We start from the raw sequence: 22,523 nt of genomic DNA on the forward strand, positions 1-22,523 counted from the left end.
TGTATGCGAGGAAAAACGAGCAAGTGAAGAAAACCGAATTGAAATGGATCAGGAAGTAAAAGACAAGAATGAGGCTCATGTTAAAAATAAAATTGAGACCAAGATTGAATGTGACCTAAACAGGTCAAACCTATCAATTCCCCTACTTTGTTTTGATCTGGAGAATGTTTTCCGCTGTCCCGGGGTAATGTTTCTTCATTTTTCTATGAAAGGAAGATGCCTACATTCAACCTCACGGCAATTCTTTCATTCCAGAGAAGGACTGGAGAGAAAATCAATGAGGTATACTGTTGCATTTGGTCCGGATTTGAGGCTGGACGTTTAGCAAACGAAATAGCTAGTGGACTAGTGGCCATACTGGAAAAATTTTTTGATACTTACCCTAATATCTGCCAGTTAATTACTTGGTCGGACTTCTGCGTGTCCCAAAACCGAAACTCAATTATAAGCTTTGCCATCCAAGATGTTCTAAGAAAATTTCCGCGCTTAGAACAAGTGTTTATGAAGTGTTGTGAACCAGGTCATTCGAGTATACAGAAGGTTGATGCTGTACATAACACTAATGAGCAGGGGATAAAGCATCTTGATTTGTTTCCCCCACTAGATCTGGTGAGGAAGTTGCTGAAAAGTAAGAAGGATACATCCTTTTAATGTCTTGCAAATGACCCAGTCAAAGTTCTTTGACTTTCAAAAGCCAGCAAAGCTGCACAAGTACTCGTTGGTACCGTATTCAAAAGTAAAACAACTTGAGCTCCGTTAGGATAACGCTAAGAAAGTTTGGTTCAACACTTCCTTCTCTGGAGACTTGCAAATGGCTACTATATCACAAGAATGTACTTCGGTTAAAAAGTGTCCCAACATTTCGGCTGTCCGTGTTGTCGAACGTCTTGTTTTGCCCAAACTTTGTGGCAAAAAGATTGATCTACCTGAGGCGAAAATCAAAGATGTCAAGTATCTCTTGAAGTTCATCCTCAACCAAGACAAGGAGTATTTTGAAACCAAGATTGAACAGTACTACAAGGCCAAGGGGGATGCTGAAAGTTTGGAAGCCTCTCCGTCTACGTGAGACCCCTGTCCAGAGGAGGATTCCACTGAAGCAAAACGGCGGCCGGCAAAGAAACTTAACAAAAAATAAACGTTTCTGACGTTTTTTGTAATTTTTATACTTTTTCAAATAGTATTGCTGCATCAGAACTCGTTTGTCGTATCTTCATGGTCAAAAGAATAGGCAGCCCACACCATTTTATCGTATCTAAGTTTGCTCCCATTTCGTTAAGGGTGGATTGTCGTATCTGTATTTCATTTCAAGTTTCAACAATTAAAACTTTACTTTTTCCATCTCATTGGGGAGACCTACATGGGTGTAGGCAGTATCTTGTGTTGGGGGGGGGGCAGCCGCTTCGGTGATGGAGGGGGGAGGGATCTTACTAATACTTCCCGAGGTTCTTTGAATATAGGTCTTTAGAAACTAGTCATTCTATATTTCACTAAAACTCGGCCTTTAACATTTTCCATTTTCTACTTTTCCTGCAACAGTATAACATAAGAGACCCACTAACATACTTCCAATTCCCAGAAAACATAAACACCACAAAAGCGATTTGACACAAATCACATTATGGTTAGAGAACAGCTTCTTCTAAGAATTCAACTCAAAAGCTTACAGTTTGGCAAAATTAAATATTAAAATTGGTATAGGGGAGACTGGCCCACGTCTAGCCAAAGCAAACATTTTCAATACAAAAACCTATGGGGCTTCTGGTGGATTATAAACGCTCTGACAGATTGCAGTGTATTTGTTTTAAAAAGTCTGACCTTAATTAATACTTTTACCAAAAATTTCAGATTGGATCAGGTTTTTTGGTGATTAACTCTGGAATTTTGTTCAATTTTGTCTGAAAGCCTAAGCCTAATTACGAATACTAGAAAACTCGCGTTGTAAACTCACATTGTATTCTCCTATTATTTGCCTGTTTTTGGCAGCTTCTGAGACGTGCCATCTTCACCAGTTTGCTGTTAGTATTTTATCATCCTGTGGGATAGTGAACTCCCATGTTCGGCCACAATACCCAGGGTAAATTCGGCATGCCGTACCTAGGTGTCCAAAGGTAGGCTATGCTTGTAAAAGCTGTGTAAACAGCTTATTTAAAGGTTGAAGGCAAGCTTAAGACCCAAAACTGTGTTATTTCTGGCGTTGTTTAATCCAGTCAGAACAGTAGGTGAACTGAAGTTCTTTTTTTTCTGTTAAATTTCATTCAAGATAAAATGATTTAAAAGTAAAACAGAAGCTTGAAAACTCTTCAGTAGTCCTTGGATTTTTACGGCAATTCTTTATTGCGTCAACCGCAAAGTCGGAGCTTTTCCTTCTCGTGTGGTTTAGTATTTCGACTTTCCTGATTAGAAATCAAGCAGAGCTTGCACAATCCCCGAATTTTCGGGTATTTCCCCGAAAATCTATGCGTCACCCCGAAAAAAATTTGGTTCCCCGAATCCCCGAAAATCACGCAATCATGGTGTCACCCCTAGTGATTTATCACCAGTGACTTTCCCTGCCAAATATTACTTTGTATACCATAATTCTTCACTGCTCTCTTATTCATTAATTTTAGTCTCTTTTGTTACTTTGCATAAAAACCAGACAGATGCAATATGCTATTGCAAATATTGCAATTGCACAGTTTTTCATATGCCGACAAAAAAAGGTATCGTCATTAGGAAATGAGTATAAATTATTTCGAATGTAGTTACCCAATCGCTATTTCTTGCATCATTCAGTCAAGAATTTTATTTTCAAGTTGAATAGAATTATAGAACGCATTCACTACTATACACCTTCAGCGTTTTGTTGGATTTTGAAATTGACAGCTGACAGATTGTTTCTGCAGCTGAATTGTAAGTTTGCAGATTTTTTTTTGTTTTTGTTGTTTTTATATAAGATTTTCTTAATGTTTAATACTCAATTATTGAACACCTTATAGAAAATAAACTCTAATTACGGGAAAATTTTTACCCCCCCCCCCCAAAAAAAAAAAAAACAGCCTTCTGTTGAGACAAAATTTAGCTATAGACTAAGCTTTGTACAAGTTTGGGGAATTAAAGATTGAACCGGAAGTTACCCCAAAATATGATTCATAAATAAATTGTAAATTATTGCCTATAGGGGAGGGGGATAGGGGGCTATCATTTTTATATGATAATACCTCACTTTGTTTTATTGAAAGCAGGGATGCCAAAAAGATAATTATTTTTTCATTTAAAGTGGAGACAGAAGAAAATGATATCAAATTCCCTGGGAAACCATTGAAATATTTTGATAGACCCCAGGCCACCCATTAGGATATGTTCAGTGTCTTTGGTATTTTGCGATTTCTCATAGGCTACTGGCCTGATTTGGCTTTTGTTTGTGATCCCTTTTATTTCGAGTCTTTTGATCTTATGGACTGACATTGCGAATCTATCACTCAGTTTTACAATTATTTGAGGTATTTATTAATAATTTAGAAATTTTTTTTGTTGTGTTTGTACCCCTTTAATCATAACCTAAATTTTTTTTTCAAGGATTGCTAAGCTGTTTAACATTATTTTGCGTGTTTGTTTGAACCATATAGTGACCTTGTTAATTATTCAGTAAATTATTTTTGTAATGAAAGCTGGTATCCAGAGGGGGGGGGTAGGGAGGAATTATATTTAAATGATAATAGCTAGAAATTTTATTTATTGAAAGCAGGGATCCCAAAAAGTTCATTTATTTTACTTCAAAGCAGAGACGGCATCCTATCAAGGTGGTATCCAGGGGGGGATAGTGAGCTTTCATATTTAAATGATAATACCTCGATATTTTTTTGAAAGCAGGGGTGCCAATAATATAATTATTTTTTTCATTTAAAGCAGAGACGGGATTCTATCAAGATGGTATGCAAAGGGGGGGGGCATAGGGAATTATTATATTTAAGTGATAGTACCTTGATTTTTTTTATTGAAAGCAGGGATACCAAAAAGTTAAAAAGTTGACAAAAATGAACAAGACTTTTGTGACTTATACTTGATACAGCACTTGCATGGTTTCATCGTCCAAAGGGAAAGGGACATATGCGTCCAATCCGTTTTTTTTTCTATTTATGAAAATGGTTTACTTTGAAAACATTCATTCATATTTAACAGGCAGATTCACACTAAAACGAATTTGTGTGACGAAAGCGATATCGACATCCCCACCTAACGTTGCGCTCGAGTAACAATGGCGCCCTTGGTCCAGTGCCCAAGTTACACTAAAAGGGCAGGTCATAATAAAAGCTTTCAATTTGGGAGGTTCTAGGAGGAGTCTTTGACAGTCTTATGACCTCAGGGTACTAGGTGTTGTAACGTTCTTACGTGTCTACTGTGGCTTAGAAAATTCGATCACCCCACAAATGATTACCAAAAATATGCACAAATGTAACATTTGGAATATTATAACACTTTTTTCAAAGCTTTGAAGAAAAGCAAAAAAGTCTAAATACCCCTAACTACGAGTCTGGGTGGGGATCGAAGAGGAGTCTAAGTATTTTGACCACAGGTGACTTATTGTTGCAACTTTCTTAAATTTGGTAATTCTTGTGAGCATTTGGAAATCAAAGCTTAAACTCAATAACTGATACTAAGTGTCCTAACATTTTGCTTGGATAAAAAGTGACGAACCAGGATGAAAATTTTAACATCTTCCTGGAGCTACTTCAGTCTGCATATTATTTCATTTAATTACACTTAAAACGGATGAGCTTTTCATTTTCTACCACCAAAAAAAGATATGAAAACTTAAAACAAGCAATGAATATTTTCTTATTTATTTCTGTTTGTAAGATTTTTTTATTGAATATCAGTTGTTTTTTTTAATTTGCAAAATAAGCTTGTCTCTCTGCCAGATATTTGTGTATCTTGTGTGTTGTGTATCTGTAACAGAGAAATAAATGACTTTGAAACCGAAAAAAGAAGAAAAAAATAACCTAAGCTATTATTTTCAACTTTTGATGAAAATACCAAAGGAAAAGTTTTCAAAATCAAGGTGATTTTGTTTTCTGGATAATATATAGTGGGAAATAGTTTTTCTATGGCAAAAAAATTTCTGAACTCTACGCTTTGACGTGTTTTTTGGATCCTGTGTAGCGTTTGTGAATTATTGTGTCACTTATGAGTAACTATTCGTGTAGTCAAAGATTTAATATTATCCATATTATAAATTCTTACAGATCATAGATGATGATAATTTCTACATATTGCTTCGTATCCATTATTCTCTGACTTGTATAATTTCTTCCAATTCAAGGGTCGTCGATACAAGAGATTATTGAGGTTTGATTTGATCCTATCCTTTAAAAGAATCAATGGAATCCATAGCCTCATCCCTCTTTTAAATACACGACTTTGCATTTTTCTTTCAATATGTTCTAATAATTGCCTTGTTTCTCTGTGATAGATATAATTCCATAGGGAGTTGTTATTCAATTCGTAATTCATATGTTTTGAGGTACAAGCCAAACTATTAACAGAGTCGACATCTGAAAATTTGGCAATATGCTGAATCACCTCTGGAGGAAGATTTTTTATGTTTACACCTGGTTCATTACGCAATGAGATTGACATACATTCAGCCTTCACTGGTACTGATGGGCTTGAAATTTCAGAGCTTAAGTCACAAGTTTTTCTTTTTTTCGGATTCACAGCTTTTTTGCCTTGTTCACTTATGTCTTCAAAAACCCTTTTTATAGACGGTGCAAGTTTAGAAATGTTTGTACCTGATTCATCCATTAATTGGGCGGAAATAAATTCTGCCTTGCCTGTTATCTCAGACAAGACGTCCACGGTTGTCTCAACTCTAACAATAGTCCTCAACACTAGTCTTGGGTCCTTGGCGCTCTCAAATAATTTCGGTTGGTCTTTCAATTGTGTATTCTGTGTTACCAAACAAGCCATTTTTTGAGGAACTTCATATGTATTATTTATCCATGTGCCGTTCTGTAAGCTGACGTTGTTTTCTGCTTCTGAAGTAACTGCTTTATTTGTTAAAGTTAGAGCCTCTTCCTTTATTTGCGTTACAAGGCAAAGCGTTGATTTCTTCCCTATGTTATGAGACAGACTCGCTTTTGTTTTCATACTCACTTCAATGGGTGCTAAAAAACAAATGATATTGACGCATTTGCAGTTCTATCTTTAATCAACGATATGACGTCATTATGTACTGACGTCATTATACAGTTTCAGAGTATAGTTTTACTTTTTGCGTCATCGATGAATGTATGCTTTAATAATGACGTCATTCTTCATCTTGTATACGAAGATACAGTTTCTTTCTCAATAAATTGGTTTTATTTTGAATATGCTGCTGTTATGGTCTTATAAATGCACGTGAATGTACCAATTTCTTTTAAAATCAGCCCTTCAAAACTCTTAATGATATTCAAGTGCTTCATTCACAGTGAAGACGAAAAGAATAAACTAAATTTCAGTTTTTTTTTCGCATTCAAAATATATTATTACATTAAATTTAGGATGGTTTAGAAGGCTAAGAAATATCTTCTTTCTATCAATCTGCCATGTAAAATTTCTTGACACTTATTTTTCTCTTGTACTTCAGCGAAGAAATTAAGATGAAGATATCATTTAATAGCAAAAATTACCTGAATTTTATTTTTCTCGCAAATTCCGAAAAATGCTAAATATATTTGTGGAAAGTAGGGTCAAATAATTGATTATTTTCTTTGAAAAATGTTGGCGTACTTTAATGTTATTATTCAGTTTACCTTGCTCTAGGTATATCTGTTTTAGGAGTTAAATCCCCTGAACCCCCCCCCCTCACACAGAGGGTTGTTTCCCGTATGGAAAACAACCCGCTCTTCAAAAATACCGACCGCGAAAAATATTCCTCCCTTTCGTTGGAAATATCCCGTACGGAAAACAACCCTCTGTAAAATACCCCGATACAGCTCTGTAATCAATTTTCATCATCCCATTTTGACAATACTTCATTTAGAAACTGGAGAAAGTTTCTTGCCCTGGAATATCTGAAAATTTTTGTCCTGGAGTAGGGGGGCGTGGGATCCCCTAGAGAACAATTGAAAAAAATCAATTTAGTAAGAAGGTAAAAAACAACAAATAATACGAACAAAGAGGATGAGTCATACAAGATTAAATATCTACTTAAGAGTATCTACGGACTACTTAAGAGTTTTTAAGCTCTTATCTTTAAAAATGTAGAATTTGTATTTATTTATTTTTTTACGAGAGGAAAGATCACAGACACAGATACGTGATTTTTTTTTCATTTGTTCCAGACAGAGGTGATTGTACCAAACACATAGTCCTATAAGGTTAGGAGAGGGCTCATTTGAACGGTAATGAAAAGTTATATTACCCTTTTCTGGTGACGAAAGAAACTTAAGGCCAACTAGGCCTTTTCCACAATTTTTTTTCCCCGCAGGATTCTCTACAAAAAAAATTCCATTGCGATAGAAGTTAAGGGGGCTAGGTTTTCATGGATAATTTGACACGGAGGGAGTTTGCCAGAACTTTTATCCAAAATTCTTTATATTTGTCTTACTTTATCATCAGTGATTTCATTTTACATGGGGAGAATTTTCCCGTGAGAATTCTCAGCAGAGTTGGAATTATCTGGGGAATTTTTGCCTGATAGATGGGGGAATTTTCCGCGGAAGAGGTTGTCAACAGATAAATTTTTGCAGGGAAACTCTCATTACAGGGGGGGGGGAAGAGATTTCGGAAAATATTTTCTGCACAAGGGGAATTTCGCCATGACCAGCAAAACTATAAGGAATTAAATAAAAAGCATTCTTTCTTCTAATTTGTAGTCAATCGGCTATCTCAGAATTTTTATTCGACTGACTTCTCGTTAGTTTGCTGTGGCAAAATCTTTTGTTGCTACCGAAAAAAGGCTATAGAGCTTTTAATTTCTGTTTTAATGAACCTTTGTTCGGTCTTCTAAGACAATTGGTTCGGTATGATCACACTTTACAAAAAACATAAGCAAGTAAACATGGATCTGTTATCTTACTTTTGGGAAAAACTGATAGATTCCACTCTTTTGCAGAAAAGGCCTTGAAACCTCTGTAAAATTGCTCTTTTATATCCTTCATAGAATTATATATATAGGTTTTATAGAAGCATAGAGAAAAAACATTCTGAGACTTGTTGCTTACAGTGAAATACTTCTGATACCCTTGTATATGGCATCATATCATTGGAAAATATCATTTGCAGACAATTCTAATGTTTCTTTCAAGGCCATTACGGGAAGCTAATGTGAAGCTCCTAACGCCCCGCGCCCTGTTTCTAGGCAAGATTTCTCGCGCATGATTCGTCAGGACATACCCTTTTTTTTCTATGACACAGTCCGTTCCACCCGGACGTCTTGTTTCTAGGTAAATCATGTCTAGACACGTCCCACATTTCTAATACATGTTCAGTAGCAAAAACAGATCTGGACTGGACCTATATATATATATATATATATATATATATATATATATATATATATATATATATATATATATATATATATATATATATATATATATATATATATATATATATATATATATATATATATATATATATATTTATATATATATATATATATATATATATATATATATATATATATATATATATATATATATATATATATATATATATATATATATATATATATATATATATATATATATATATATATATATATATATATATATATATATATATATATATATATATATATATATATATATATATATATATATATATATATATATATATATATATATATTCTGCTGAGACTTGGTCGCTGACTCAGACACAGACGCTGAAGGTAGATAACAACCAGACGAAACACCTCCGAAAAATCGAACGCTCCCGATGGCCCGACAGGGCACGAAATTCGGAAATCCTCAGGTCCTTCAAACTCCCACCCCTGTCCGAGCAGCTTGAGTCTCGCTCGCTCCGTTGGTATGGTCATCTGCTCCGTCTGCCTGCCCAAACACCTGCCCGGCTCATCTTCGTTTTCGACCCAGCTGCAAACGGCTGGAGGCGTCCTGGGGGAAGACCACGCAACAGATGGGCGGACGTCATCCGTGATCGGCTCGCCTCCAGAAACACCAACCCGGCTGAAGTGACAACCCTCGCCCTGAACCGATCACTCTGGAGAAGACTGACGGCGCTGACGACTGGTTCCCTCTACGCTGGCGACGCTGCCGAGCAAGAGCTTTAAGTAAGTAAAAGTAAGTATATATATATATATATATATATATATATATATATATATATATATATATATATATATATATATACACACACACACACACACACACACACACACACACACACACACACACACACACACACACACACACACACACACACACACACACACACACACACACACACACATATATATATATATATATATATATATATATATATATATATATATATATATATATATATATATATATATATATATATATATATATATATATATATAGTAGAGAGAGAGAGACATATATATATATATATATATATATATATATATATATATATATATATATATATATATATATATATATATATATATATATATATATATATATATATATATATATATATATAGAAAAGGGTCGTCCAATTTTAGTTTGGTGTTTTTATTTTAAGGTTTGGTTTTTATATTTGGAAAAGGTAAAGTTTTAATTGTCGAAACTTGAAATGAAATACAGATACGACAATCCGCCCTTAACGAAATGGGAGTTAACTGAGATACGATAAAATGGTGTGGGTTGCCTATTCTTTTCACCATGAAGATACGACAAACGAAAAATGTCTATTTGAAAAAGTATAAAAATTACAAAAAACGTCAGAAATGTTTATTTTTTGTTAAGTTTCTTTGCCGACTGCCGTTTTGCTTTAGTGAAATCCTCCTCTGGACAGGGATCTCACGTAGGCGGAGAGGCTTCCAAACGTTCAGCATCCCCCTTGGCCTTGTAGTACTGTTCAATATTGGTTTCAAAATACTCCTTGTCTTGGTTGGGGATGAACTTCAAGAGATACTTGACATCTTTGATTTTCGCCTCAGGTAGATCAATCTTTTCGCCACAAAGTTTGGGCAAAACAAGACGTTTGACAACCCGGACAGCCGAAGTGTTGGGACACTTTTTAATCGAAGTACATTCTTGTGATATAGTAGCCATTTGCATGTCTCCAGAGAAGGAAGTTTTGAACCAAACTCTCTTAGCGTTATCCTAACGGAGCTCAAGTTGTTTTACTTTTGAATACGGTACCAACGAGTACTTGTGCAGCTTTGCTGGCTTTTGAAAGTCAAATAACTTTGACTGGGTCATTTGCAAGACATTAAAAGGATGTATCCTCATTACTTTCAGTAACTTCCTCACCAGATCTAGTGGAGGAAACAAATCAAGATGCTTTACCCCCCCCCCTCAATAGTGTTATGTAAAGCATCAACCTTCTGTATACTCAATATATATATATATATATATATATATATATATATATATATATATATATATATATATATATATATATATATATATATATATATATATATATATATATATATATATATATATATATATATATATATATATATATATATATATATATATATAGAGTATATATATAAAGAGATATAGATATATATATATATACAGATATATATATATACACTGAGAGACAGACAACATAGACATAGATACATATATACAAGACATATAAAGATATATATACATATATATACAGATAATACATACACACACAGATATAGTAGAGGAAACAAATCAAGATGCTATATACACACACCACCCTCATATATACATCAATATAGTATATCAATATATATATATATATATATATATATATATATATATATATATATATATATATATATATATATATATATATATATATATATATATATATATATATATATATATATATATATATATATATATATATATATATATATATATATATATATTTAGTTACCCTTTCACTGTTACTAGGAAAGGGTCGTCACATTTTAATTTGGTGTTTTTATTTTAAGGTTTGGTTTTTATATTTTTATCAGTCTTATTCTGCACTGAGGACGGTCAAGCGGAGGTCTTGACTGAAACATTTGCATAATTTTTCATTTTTTTTCTCACTGGCTGTTAATTGTCCTCATTTTCTTCATTTCTTCACGAGTTTTTGATTTATCATGATTAGCCAGTGTGGTCGCAGAAATTATTTAAGCTTCTTCATAGGCCAAGCTCTTGGTCACCTCTGAGCGCTTTCCCCAAGGAAGCTCGACTTTAGCTTCTTGCGATTTTCTATGAGATCTCAGGTCTTCGTAAATATACACTGTTGCTTAGCCCGCTTTCTAAAGCCATGGGTTTCATTGGCCATATCCGTGGAGCTTTTGCAGTTCTTCTCCCAAGCTTTTTCGGCCTCTTCTGACAGGATATTTATATAGGGTATATTTTTAAAGAAAGAAGAATAGCATGAAACTGCTTTTGGGTATTCTTAAGTGGATTTTAAATTTTTCAAGATGATGCTTTAAATTATTAATGAGTGAGTCAAGTTTAACATTCAAACATTGTACACACTGTACACATTGTACACATTGTACAAACATTGTACACATTGTAAACATTGTAACATTGTACAGGTTCAGCATTATTGGGAATCTCGAAGTGTTCCTGATTTTCTACTGCCACTGAACCTGTTATGGCACTTGAACTAGAACCACAGCCAACACTCACATTAACTTCTGAAAAGAGATCATAATCTACATTTTCTACAAGAGCCTAAGCTACTTCCTGATCAGATTCTTGGAAATTTAGTTCTGAAAGGCTGCTTTATCAAACAGTTCGTGGTAACGAACTGTAAGTAAGGAGCGACCCGGCTCAATGGTAACCGAAACTCTAGAAAACGGGTTTTTGATACCAATAGATATATCAAAAGAATCAGATTTCAATGCTGATTTCAAATATATAACTTTGATCAAGTTTAGTGCTACCCATCAAAAGTTACGTGCCTGAGAAAAATTTGGCTGATTTTCGAAAAAAGGGGAAAAGACCCCCTAAAAGTTATAGAACCTTAATGAAAATCACACCATCATATTCAGCGTATTAGAGAACCCTACTGTAGAGGTTTCAAGCTCCTATCTACAAAAATGTGGAATTTTCCATTTTTTGCCAGAAGAAAGATCACGAATGCGTGTTTATTTGTTTGTTTTTTTTTTTTCCCAGGGGTGATCGTATCGACCCAGTGGTCCTAGAATATCGTGGGAGAGCTCTTTGGAACGGAATTTAAAAGTTCTAGTGCCCTTTTTAAGTGACCAAAAAAAATGGAGGGCAACTAGGCCCCCTCCCACGCTCATTTTTTTCCCAAAGTCACCCGATCAAAATTTTGAGATAGCCATTTTGTTCAGCATGGTCGAAAATATGATAAAAATGTCTTTTAGGATGACTTGATCCCCCAAAGTCCCCAGGTGGAGGGCTGAAAGTTATTAACTTTACTCAATGTTAACATATAGTATTGGTTATTGGGAAGTATACAGACTTTTTCAGAGGAGATTTTTTCTGGTAGGTGGGGGAAGGAGAGGGTTGGGGGCTATATGGAAGGATCTTTCCATGAAGGAAGTTTTCATGGGGAAGGGAAACTGCCATGAAGGGGGCGCCGGACTTGTCAGCATTATTTATTGGTTATTGGGAAGTATACAACCATTTTCAGGAAGGATTTTTTCTGGAGGGGGGGGCTAGAGGAGGGGATTACTCTGGAGAATATTTCCGTGGAGGATGTTTCTTTGGGGTAAGGGACATTTTTATGAAGGGGGCGCCGGATTTCCAAGCATTATTTAAGAAACGATCAGAAGTTAAATAAAAAAAACAAACAAGTTTTTTCAACTGAAATGTAAGAAGGAATATTAGAACTTAAAACGAACAGAAATTATAACGTATGTGAGGGGGTTCTCCCCCAAGACAATAACTCGCACGTTAAGCTAGAGTTTTTTTTATTTGTTTAAAAATAGCTATATATTATAATTAAAAGGCCATTGTTATTAAGGGGTTTGTGAATCAAAATTTTTTTTAACTTTTAACTTAAATAGCGTTGTATTGAATAAGGGGATAGCCCCTTCATATAAGTAATAACATATACGTAATAAAAAAAAAATAAAAAAACAAGCGATACGGCTCAATAGTAATCGAAACTTTAAATTTTTATGTCAATAAATGTATCAAAGGAATGTGTTTATAATGCTGATCCTAAATATATAAATTTTATTAAGTTTAGTATTACTCATCAAAGGCTACGAGCCTGAGAAAATTTACTCGATTTTTTAAAATGGAGGAAACATCCCCTACAAGTGAAAGAATTTTAATGAAAATCACACTGTAAGATTCAGCGTATCAGAAAACCATATTACATAGGTTTCAATCTCATATCTTCAAAAATCTTAAATTTTGTATTTTTTGCCAGAAGAAAAATATACTAATATATAATTAAGTTACGTAAGTTAATTTGTAAAGACATCCATTTAGCAAAAGTAAAGTAAAATTTTTATGCAAATAAAAGCTGCATTAACTAAAAAACGATCAGAAATTAAATAAAAAAAACAAGTTTTTCAAACTGAAAGTAAGGAGCGACATAAAAACTTAAAACGAACAGAAATTATTCCGTATATGAAAGGGGCTGTCCCCTCCTCAACGCCTCGCTCTTTACGCTAAAGTTTGACTCTGTCTCACAACTTTATTTAAAACAATAAAAAACTTTAGCGCAAAGAGCGAGGCGTTGAGGAGGGGACAGCCCCTTTCATATACGGAATAATTTCTGTTCGTTTTAAGTTTTTATGTCGCTCCTTACTTTCAGTTTAAAAAACTTGTTTTTTTTATTTAATCTAGTTCAGGTCGATAGAGAGGATCACTGCCTTTTTCTCAATCAGAAGCTAGATCTTCCTCGCTAGAAAAAACAAACAAAAAACTATAGCTTAAATCTTGAGTATACCAGTCAGAAAAGTTCAAGGAGGCACGCTTGTGCCTCTTCACTAGAAAAAAAACTACGTTTTCTAAAGAGTTAAAGAGGCTGAGTCACAAGTTTGAACCTTAAAACGTACTGGGATTAGGAGGTACAGCTGGGGGGCAGCCACCCCTAAAACCCCCTGCTTTTGCAGCCTCTTTTGTTAAAATTTTTATTTTGGGGGTCTGCCATTCCCCTCAACCCTCGCTTTTTCTCTTGCACAGAACAGCCTAGTGCATCTCTTTTAATTAGAAACAGTATTGAGTCTATTTGCTGGATTTTTTACAGGAGATTTTTCCCTAACCAATAACAAGCTATAATGTGATGAACTTGGTATGACCAACTGATTGCAGGTCACAGAACTAAAAAAAACCTAGTGTATAAATATAGATGTTAAAATGAAAATTTGAAATTTCCTAAAAACTGAAGAAGAGGCAATTAAAATTTTCCAGGATAAGGGGCTGTTGCCCAAACCAAAACAGAGTGTCAATGGACACAAAATGGTTTTATACTCTTTTGATAAAAGCCTTGTTAGAGATTTATTAAAAAAGCATGTCAGAAACAGGCTGGTTTGCATGTCAGAACGTGGTTTGCTCACAGCAGAATGTCATTTATTGCTGCAATTTGTTTCATTTATTTCTGGTTTTACAAATAATAATCTATGGCCTGTTGTGAACAAGAGCTACAAATTTCTATGATTTTGTTAGTAAAGTTTTCAATTTTCATCATATTTTGTGATATTTCATTAGGATTTAACAGCAGAGAAACAGGTTCAACTTAGATGAAGAATTTGAGGTTGATGCTATAACCAACAAGTACAGGGGTAAAAAGGTTTCGATTATTTAATTAAAAAACCATTGATATGGCTTAAAATTGGACTCAAATAACAGGAATTGCATTTTCAGAATTAAATCTAAAAAAAGAAGCAGATAGCATATCTGAAAATAGGTAACTTGTTGTTTTGTTGAAATTCCAATAGCCTAGTTCAAAATTTTTAACCTATCAAGTATGTAAATTTTTTTGACTTAGAAATCAAAAGAGGGTTAACATGAAAGTTGGGCAATACCTTCCCAGAGTACGTTTTGGGACCTAGAGTCATTTCTGAAAGTTTTATTTTCCTAACCTAGCCTCTTTACAAGAGAGCAAAAAGTAGCTGAACTAGCGTAGAATTTTACTTCTACCTTAGCTACTTTTAATCATCTTGGAAAGGGATTAGGTTAGGAAAATGAAACTTTAAGGGATGGCTCATAAAGCAAAAGTAGGACTATGTCATGGGAAGGTATTTGAAATGCCTACCTGCACTCCTTCCCCTTCTAGAGGGTCCTGACCTTTGAAAATCTGAATATTGCACAAAAATGAGGTACCTGGATTCCGGCAAATATTGTGCAGCTTGTGCGGATGTAAACAATGTCCGTTTGTTGTTGTTGTTTGGGGTTTGACGCGTTCAACCAATCGGTCATATGCGTTCGTATCACTCGATTAATCTGTGCCTTCTGTAATCACTAGCTTGCTTGGGTGTCACTTTAGTCAATATTCATTGAGCCATGTCAGGTATCACTTATTGTGCTATTGGTAGGGGGTAATTCACATGTAGCAAATGCCTGCGTCGAAAAACAAGAATCAGAGTAATTCGGCGCTGCTTTGTCATAAATCAATTAAAATACAATTGCAACACAATTAAATAAATAATGCCAATATACAACATTCCTGTATGTCCGTTTGGGTCTCATTGTGAAACTTTAACCAAATCTTTTCTTCTTCAAAAGTATACGTTGACGGAGTGACAACAAAAATGCCTATGTAATTTTCCCATATGAGGTACGACAAAACCGCTCTTAACAAAACGGCAAAATGTGAGGTATGATTAACAAAAAATCTATAATTGGGGCACTTCTAGCTGAGCTACAACAAAATGGTTGACGGAATCGGATAGAGCAAAATTTCAAGTTAGACTGCAGTCTTAACTCCACTTCCCAAAAATGTCGCAGATACGACAAAACCGCTCTCAGGGGACGAAATGATGAATTAATAACCATTTGCTTTTTTGAAGTTATCTTGTCTGAGTTCTGCCTATAGCAACAGGTGGACGAAAACTCGTTTCATTGGCTGCCAGCTGATAATAGAAAATCAATGAACAGAAATAAGCAATGTTGCGTAATAACTATGTACAATGAGGGATTCCTATATGTCCGAGTGTTAGCAGATTTGTTAAATTCTTACTAAATTTTAAAATAGGAAGCGCTCTACAAGCAAAACTATTTTAATTAGCAACCTACTTGTTCACAAAAGCACAAGGAATTTAATGGTAAAAAAAAAATTAAATTTCTATGTCGTATAATACAGTAATTAGAGTAGTTTAAATGTCGAAAAGTTTTTGAAGTGACTAATACATCGAAGGTGGCCGGAATTAGAGACTTTTGGCCGGGAATGGGACGATGATTCATTCCTGTCAAAGATTCTGTAAAAGAATAGGCAGGTGTCCGACTGCTATGCGTGTAAAACAACCTGAAACAATAAAAGGAAATATACATCAAAATAGGGTAATTGGTATTACCGAAAAGAGGTTCTTGGAGGTAAGTCAATAAACTAATTATTTCAAGTGTTTAATCTAGAATAATTTTAATAATAACTATATCGATGCATAGCTTAGATTCTTTGCTATTCATTGATATATACAATTCTTATCAATTTCTCTTTGGTATCATGATGTGGGGGTTTTAGTTTTACATAATTTTGCTCAATCGGATACTGGTCTTTTACCATCCCACTAGTTTTAGTTCTGCCCTGATTGAAGCTTTTACAAAGTTCTGAGCCTCCAAAAGCATTTTTCAGCAATGGGATTAAAGTGTCCGTTTTTGTAGAATGTCTTCCAAGACAACCCACGACATAAGTTTCAGGCTGGCTTCAATAATAGAATCAGCATGTAATTTTTTGGGTAGGTCTTCAAACTGCAGCATTGATGTCTGATTGTTCTGAACCCTGCTATTGTGAAAGTTATTTCTAAGATGGCGCCCTACATTCAAAAATTTTCTGAAAGTGTCATTCACCTAACTCATCTGCTTTCCAGGGTAGAAAGAAGGGTCTAAAGTCTAAACTACAATTTTAGGCTAACCTATATTTTCCTAATTTACTCTTTTATATCATTTTGATAGTATGGGTTCTATCCAAAGCAAATTCTTGGACCCTTGGCTGGTAAGATAAGGTGTTTATTTCAGGAACAATGGCTATCACAAGAAATATGGATCAATCACGCTTTAAAATGGTGCACAGGCCTAAAGTCTTTGCAGAATTTTATCAGTTTGAGATTAAACTTTAGTAGGTTTGTTAAGGTTGCTGCTTCTATATCGCCTTAGTTCATGTTTCATACTCACTTTTCCATTTTCATGAAGAACAGTTGTGCCCAACAGCTTTCAACTTCCTTCTATAAAACTTGATTGAATTAACCAGGTTTTCACTGGTTATCTATGGTTTGATCTACTTCTTGTTAAATGGCTGAAAACACGAGAAAGAGGCCCAGGCATAGATAACAAAGATTGTACTTGCTAACTGTTCCATCTTTTGCGCTTAAAAAGTTTGATTTTATTTTTTATTTCGCTTAATGCTTTTTTTTATTATCATTTAATAAAAGTGTGCAAAAAAGAGTGCAAAGAGCAAATAATGGGCAAAAAGACCGCAAATCTGGTCGTTGGTGTGAAAGAGTGCAATGAAAAAAGAGAGTATATTTCACACGAAAAGTTTGCAAGTTGGCAGCATTGCCTACGAGAAGTATAACCCTAATGAAGACAGTTCTTTTCCCTCTGTTTCTTCCTCTTTGTCCAAAAGCAACAAATTATTTTCTATCAAGCTAGGGTTCTTCTTTTACAAATACAAAAACAGGTAGCGTGGAAACACAACAAAAAATACATCTTCAAAAGGCTTTTCTGGGTTGGAATGGTCTTGTTGGAATATAAATAAAAGAAAACAGTCTCTTTAACTGAAATTAAGCAGTGACATTAAAACTTAAAACGAACAGAAATCATCCCGTCTATGAAAGGGGATGTACCCTCCTCAAAGCCCCGTTTTTTACGCTAATTTTTTTTTATATTTAAGAAAGTAGAGTTGTGACGAAAAGTTATGGTTTCCACACTTAGTAAAATTTTACTAAATTTAATAAAAACGAACCCGAGTTAGTAAATTTAGTAAATCGAGGTCAAATTGAGTAAATCGAGGTCAAATTTAGTAAATTTCTGGAAAAGGTTTCAATCTAGTAAGTTTTTTAGTACATTTACCTGAAATATGAAAAAATAAATATAAAATTATTTTTGTGCCAGTTTAATTCTTATGAACAAAATTTGAACATTTCTCCCTGTCTAAATTAATGTTTTTTATTATATGGCTTCAGTTTCAATCCCTCCCACCTCTTCATCACCATCAGTATATCGCGTGAAGCTTTGAAAACCTGAAGCTCGAACTCTTACCTGAAAGGCCGAGAGACTTTAGAGACCTAGTCAATTATATTGGTTATAATCCAAAACGGGTCAAGGAGTATGAAACTTTCCAAGAGTTTACGAACATTTCCAAACACAAGCTTTTGTCCATCAGGGCTACACGATGTTTGTCTTTTGAAGCAGAGGTAAACATAATTTAAGAACAGTGGAGTAGTACCTTAGCTCTTTTCCTGGGTAATCAATCTAGCAACCCTGACACTGAAAGGGCTAGTTGGGAGAAGGCAAGGCTGATTTATCGTTTCATGAACGATCCTTAACACAAAGCATATCCGTATTTTCTGTCTTTCACCCTGAAGAAGATCTATGTGCTCAATATGGAGTTTCAGAGCAAAGCAATCTGTGATCACAGTATTATGAGTAGCACCAGAGCCACATTTACCTCGCTATTGAAGTGCTTTGCAAAGCCCATTGTGATAAAAATGGCTGCACAAGAGGAAGTTTTGAAACTCTCCCAGAAGGATCAGACACTCCAGATTGTAGTTCTTCCTCTGAGTTAATTGAACCTCAGGCCAAACACCGGATTTCATTTTTTACAGTTGGAAGCTGGCGCCAAAAATTCTAGCAATTTTGCGAATTTTCTGCTGAAGCTTATAAAATTCCGAAAAAACTGCAGGTCATATTGTGTAGAGCTCTGCTGGCAGATCTCCAAGAGGTTCAACAGCGACGATGAAACATTTAAGAACCTTGATTACATCGATCCATCCGTTGCTTTGAGCGGTTCAGTTAGAACACTCTTACCACTCATGGTTCCATTTCCATATTTGTTAGGGAAGGCTGACAGGGAAATTGAGGGAAAAAGGGACATTGTTGATGTGCAATGGCCAGACTTAGAGTTTAGGAAAGACTTTGCGATAAATAGACTTAATGACGTAATTGAACCTGATACATCCTGGAAAAATTTGCGTTCGGTGAAATCTGGTAGGGGGGGGGCCCGATGTTTGATGAACTTTGCGAATTTATATTGCAGCTGTGCCGTCTCCCCTATTCGTCTTCTGAGTCGGAACGGTTGATCTCCATTTTTTCAAACATGAGGCCAAAGCTTCGGAATAGGCTAAAGAAGGAAACTGCTGCTGCGATGATGCACACGAAACAAAAGGTGCGCAGAAAAAATAAAAATACGGGAGTACCGACTTGGTCCATACTGCCACAGTTAGTGTCAACAATATCAAGGTGGAGATCAAGAAAACCTTTTTTAACTTTTTAGGAGGAGGTTATAGGTTTTAAGGATACTGAGGAATAGTTCAGATTGTTTTTTTTTTCTCTGATCATTTCTTGGAGCACTTAAAAAGATAACAACCTTGTTGAAATACCGAATGTGAGTGAAGGTTCGTCCAGGCATATAACTGGAAAAAAGATGTCATATTGACTACTATGCCCAGTTAGCATTGCGTATCTGGATACGCCTAAGTCATTTCATCTAGGAGGTTGACATTTTTTTTTTTGTCTTCTGGAAACTACCGGAGGAGTTATGTCTTTTTTATCCTGTATTTGCAGATTTTCATATGCTTGCTAAGGTTGATTTGCGATTCACTCTAACAATTGATTAATCATTTTAATTAATAAAGTTCCTGTAATGATGGTAATATCTAGGCACAAAAAGAAATTGTTTTATGTCTGAAGTTCATCATAAAAAAAAAGTGTTCGGCTCAAAACAATGCTAGAATCATTTAAAATATTGTCTTGAAGGCAGTTCCTTGTTTGTCAGGCACCAAAAACTACCAATAGCAGTAAACTGCAGTCTATTCAGACAGTAAATTACTGTGTAATTTACGGAGCTGCACATAGCAACAGAAGGATCGATGCATTCGAGGTTCTTGAGTGCTTCATCGGTGTCAAGACAGCATCCCGTAAGGGGATGGCAATAAAAATATGTCAAGTACACACAAGGCTTACTACGTGGGGTCTCTCTCACAATTTTTTTCTGGTAGAATCTTTTCTCTGAGTAAGATACTGTAGGAGAGGTGAGACAACTGTTGCCCTTTTGAATTTACTTCTTACACGCGCAAACGCAAAACCGTTGTCCGACTCGGTCAAGTCTGCGAGCAGGGATTTGAACAATCAGACCAGTAGTTTACTGACCGATGAATATTCACAGTGGGTTGTTGTTTCTCATTCTCCAACTGTCGAGACCAACCCCCATGGAACGAAAATAGTCTAGTTACAGACTTACGAAGGAGTCATAAAAAAGAAAACCTTCGAGGTGGATATTAATTCTGTACTGCACAAGCCCAAGCCTACCCTCAACCAATTAGAAGTAGCTCCACACTCTTTGAAAAGAAATATTTCACTTCCCGTAACTCCTACGAATCAATGTTGGCAGTCTATGCAGCGAAATCTATAATTTTATTTTTAAAAAAATCGACTCACAAGCGATAGCAGTAGGTTTATTTGAAGGAAAACGAAAGAAAAGAGAAAAAGACAGAGAGAGAGAAAAAAGGGAAAAAATTATATTAAAATCCTATCGATTATCCTCCTACAGTAAAATCGATGCTCGACGGTGTGCGAAAAATATTTTTAAAGCATTTAGTAAACACAGATGCGATTTAGAAAAATTTTCATCTTAGATTTAGCGAATTCTTCCAGGCCAGTGTGGCAACACTGGAAAGAGTCAAACTTTAATGTAAAGAGCGAGACGTTGAGGAGGGGACATAGAATCATTTTGTTCCTTTTGAGGTTCAAATTTGGCTCAACGTAAAAATACCAAATTATAAGGACTGAAATCAGCCAAGTCGGATAAACCGTCAAATTTTAGCTTAAGGAGTAAGGTATTGAGAAGGGTGCAACCCTTCATGTAAGGAATAATTTATGCCCTTTTGAGTTTTAATGCTGCTCGTTATTTTCAGTTAAAAAATGTAGTTTTTACCTAATTTCTGATTGTTTTTCTAATAATGCCACTAAATCTGGGTCACCCTCCATGAAATGTCCCCCCTCCCCTCAATGGAAACTCCGAGGGAATTTTATCCCACGTAGAGTGGAAATTCCATCCAGACAGCTCTTTCTTTGCTGAAAATCCCCTCTTCGTAAAATTTATTTCTGGACGATTCAGCCTGAAAAATTTTCCGTAGCATACTCCCATTTGAAAAAGAATAATTTCTAATCGGTTTCTCAATCACAATGGAAATGCTCCTTTCCATGGCATTTTTTCCTGGAAATCCAAACTTGTGAAAAATAGCCCCTGGAACATCTCCACGTGCAAAATTAAGGTGGAAAAAATAATGTAAGACAACTAATAAGAATTTTGTATATGAATTGTGTCAACTCTGCCCAGTATAAAATTTCTTTTGAAAAATTCATCTCCAGAAATTTTCCTCCCCAATAAAAATCCTCCCAATTGAAAACCAACCCAAGCAGACTCCCCCACTCCGCCGAAAAAAAAAGTGTATGCTTCCCAATAACAAATACTATGCGTAGACAATGGGCAAATTTCCTTAGTTTTAGGCCACTCCCTTTAAGACATAGTTATTGGATTTGTCAACTTTAATAAACAAAATGACTATCTCAAAATTTTTATCAGATAGCTTCGAAGAAAAACAGGGCGTGAGAGGGGGCCAGTTGCCCTCCAATCTTTTTGGTCACTTAAAAAGGGCACTAGAACCTATACTTACCGTTTGAATGAAACCTCTCCCGATCTTCTAGGACAATTTCTTGATACAATCACCCCTGGTTTATTGGATCTGATGGTATAATTTTCATTAAGATTCTTTAAATTTTAGGGTGTGTTTCTCCCCTATTTCAAAAATCAGGCAAGTTTTCTCAGGTTCGCAACTTTTGATGGGTAAGACTAAACTTGATGAATTTTATATATTTTGAATCAGCACAATAACCTGATGTTATTGATGTATCTATTGACATCAAAATTCTGTTTTAAGAGTTTCGGTTATTATTGAGCTGGGTCACTCCTTACTTATAGTTTGTTACCACGAACTATTGAAAACACGAACAGCAATATATTAATAAATCTCCATGGTTTTCTTCTTTTTAGAC

General features: G+C 35.0%; 1 protein-coding gene across 1 annotated transcript in view; it reads right to left on the reverse strand.

Annotated features, from left to right (window-relative positions):
* Window positions 1–4,543: 4,543 nt before the first annotated feature.
* The window catches only part of LOC148945075 (uncharacterized), a 67,107-nt gene continuing 49,127 nt past the window's right edge, over window positions 4,544–22,523 (reverse strand). The window contains exons 3-4 of the mRNA XM_089099377.1: window positions 15,349–15,653; window positions 4,544–6,146 (exon numbers count right to left, since the gene is read on the reverse strand). Of these exons, the coding sequence (XP_088955503.1) occupies window positions 5,227–6,129 (903 nt within the window). The 5' untranslated portion in view covers window positions 6,130–6,146; window positions 15,349–15,653 and the 3' untranslated portion in view covers window positions 4,544–5,226. The remainder of the gene's footprint in view (window positions 6,147–15,348; window positions 15,654–22,523) is intronic.

Source organism: Artemia sp. Qi Xiang Cuo, chromosome 13 (assembly GCF_049724085.1).
Source record: "Artemia sp. Qi Xiang Cuo chromosome 13, ASM4972408v1, whole genome shotgun sequence".
NCBI lineage: Eukaryota > Metazoa > Arthropoda > Branchiopoda > Anostraca > Artemiidae > Artemia > Artemia sp. Qi Xiang Cuo.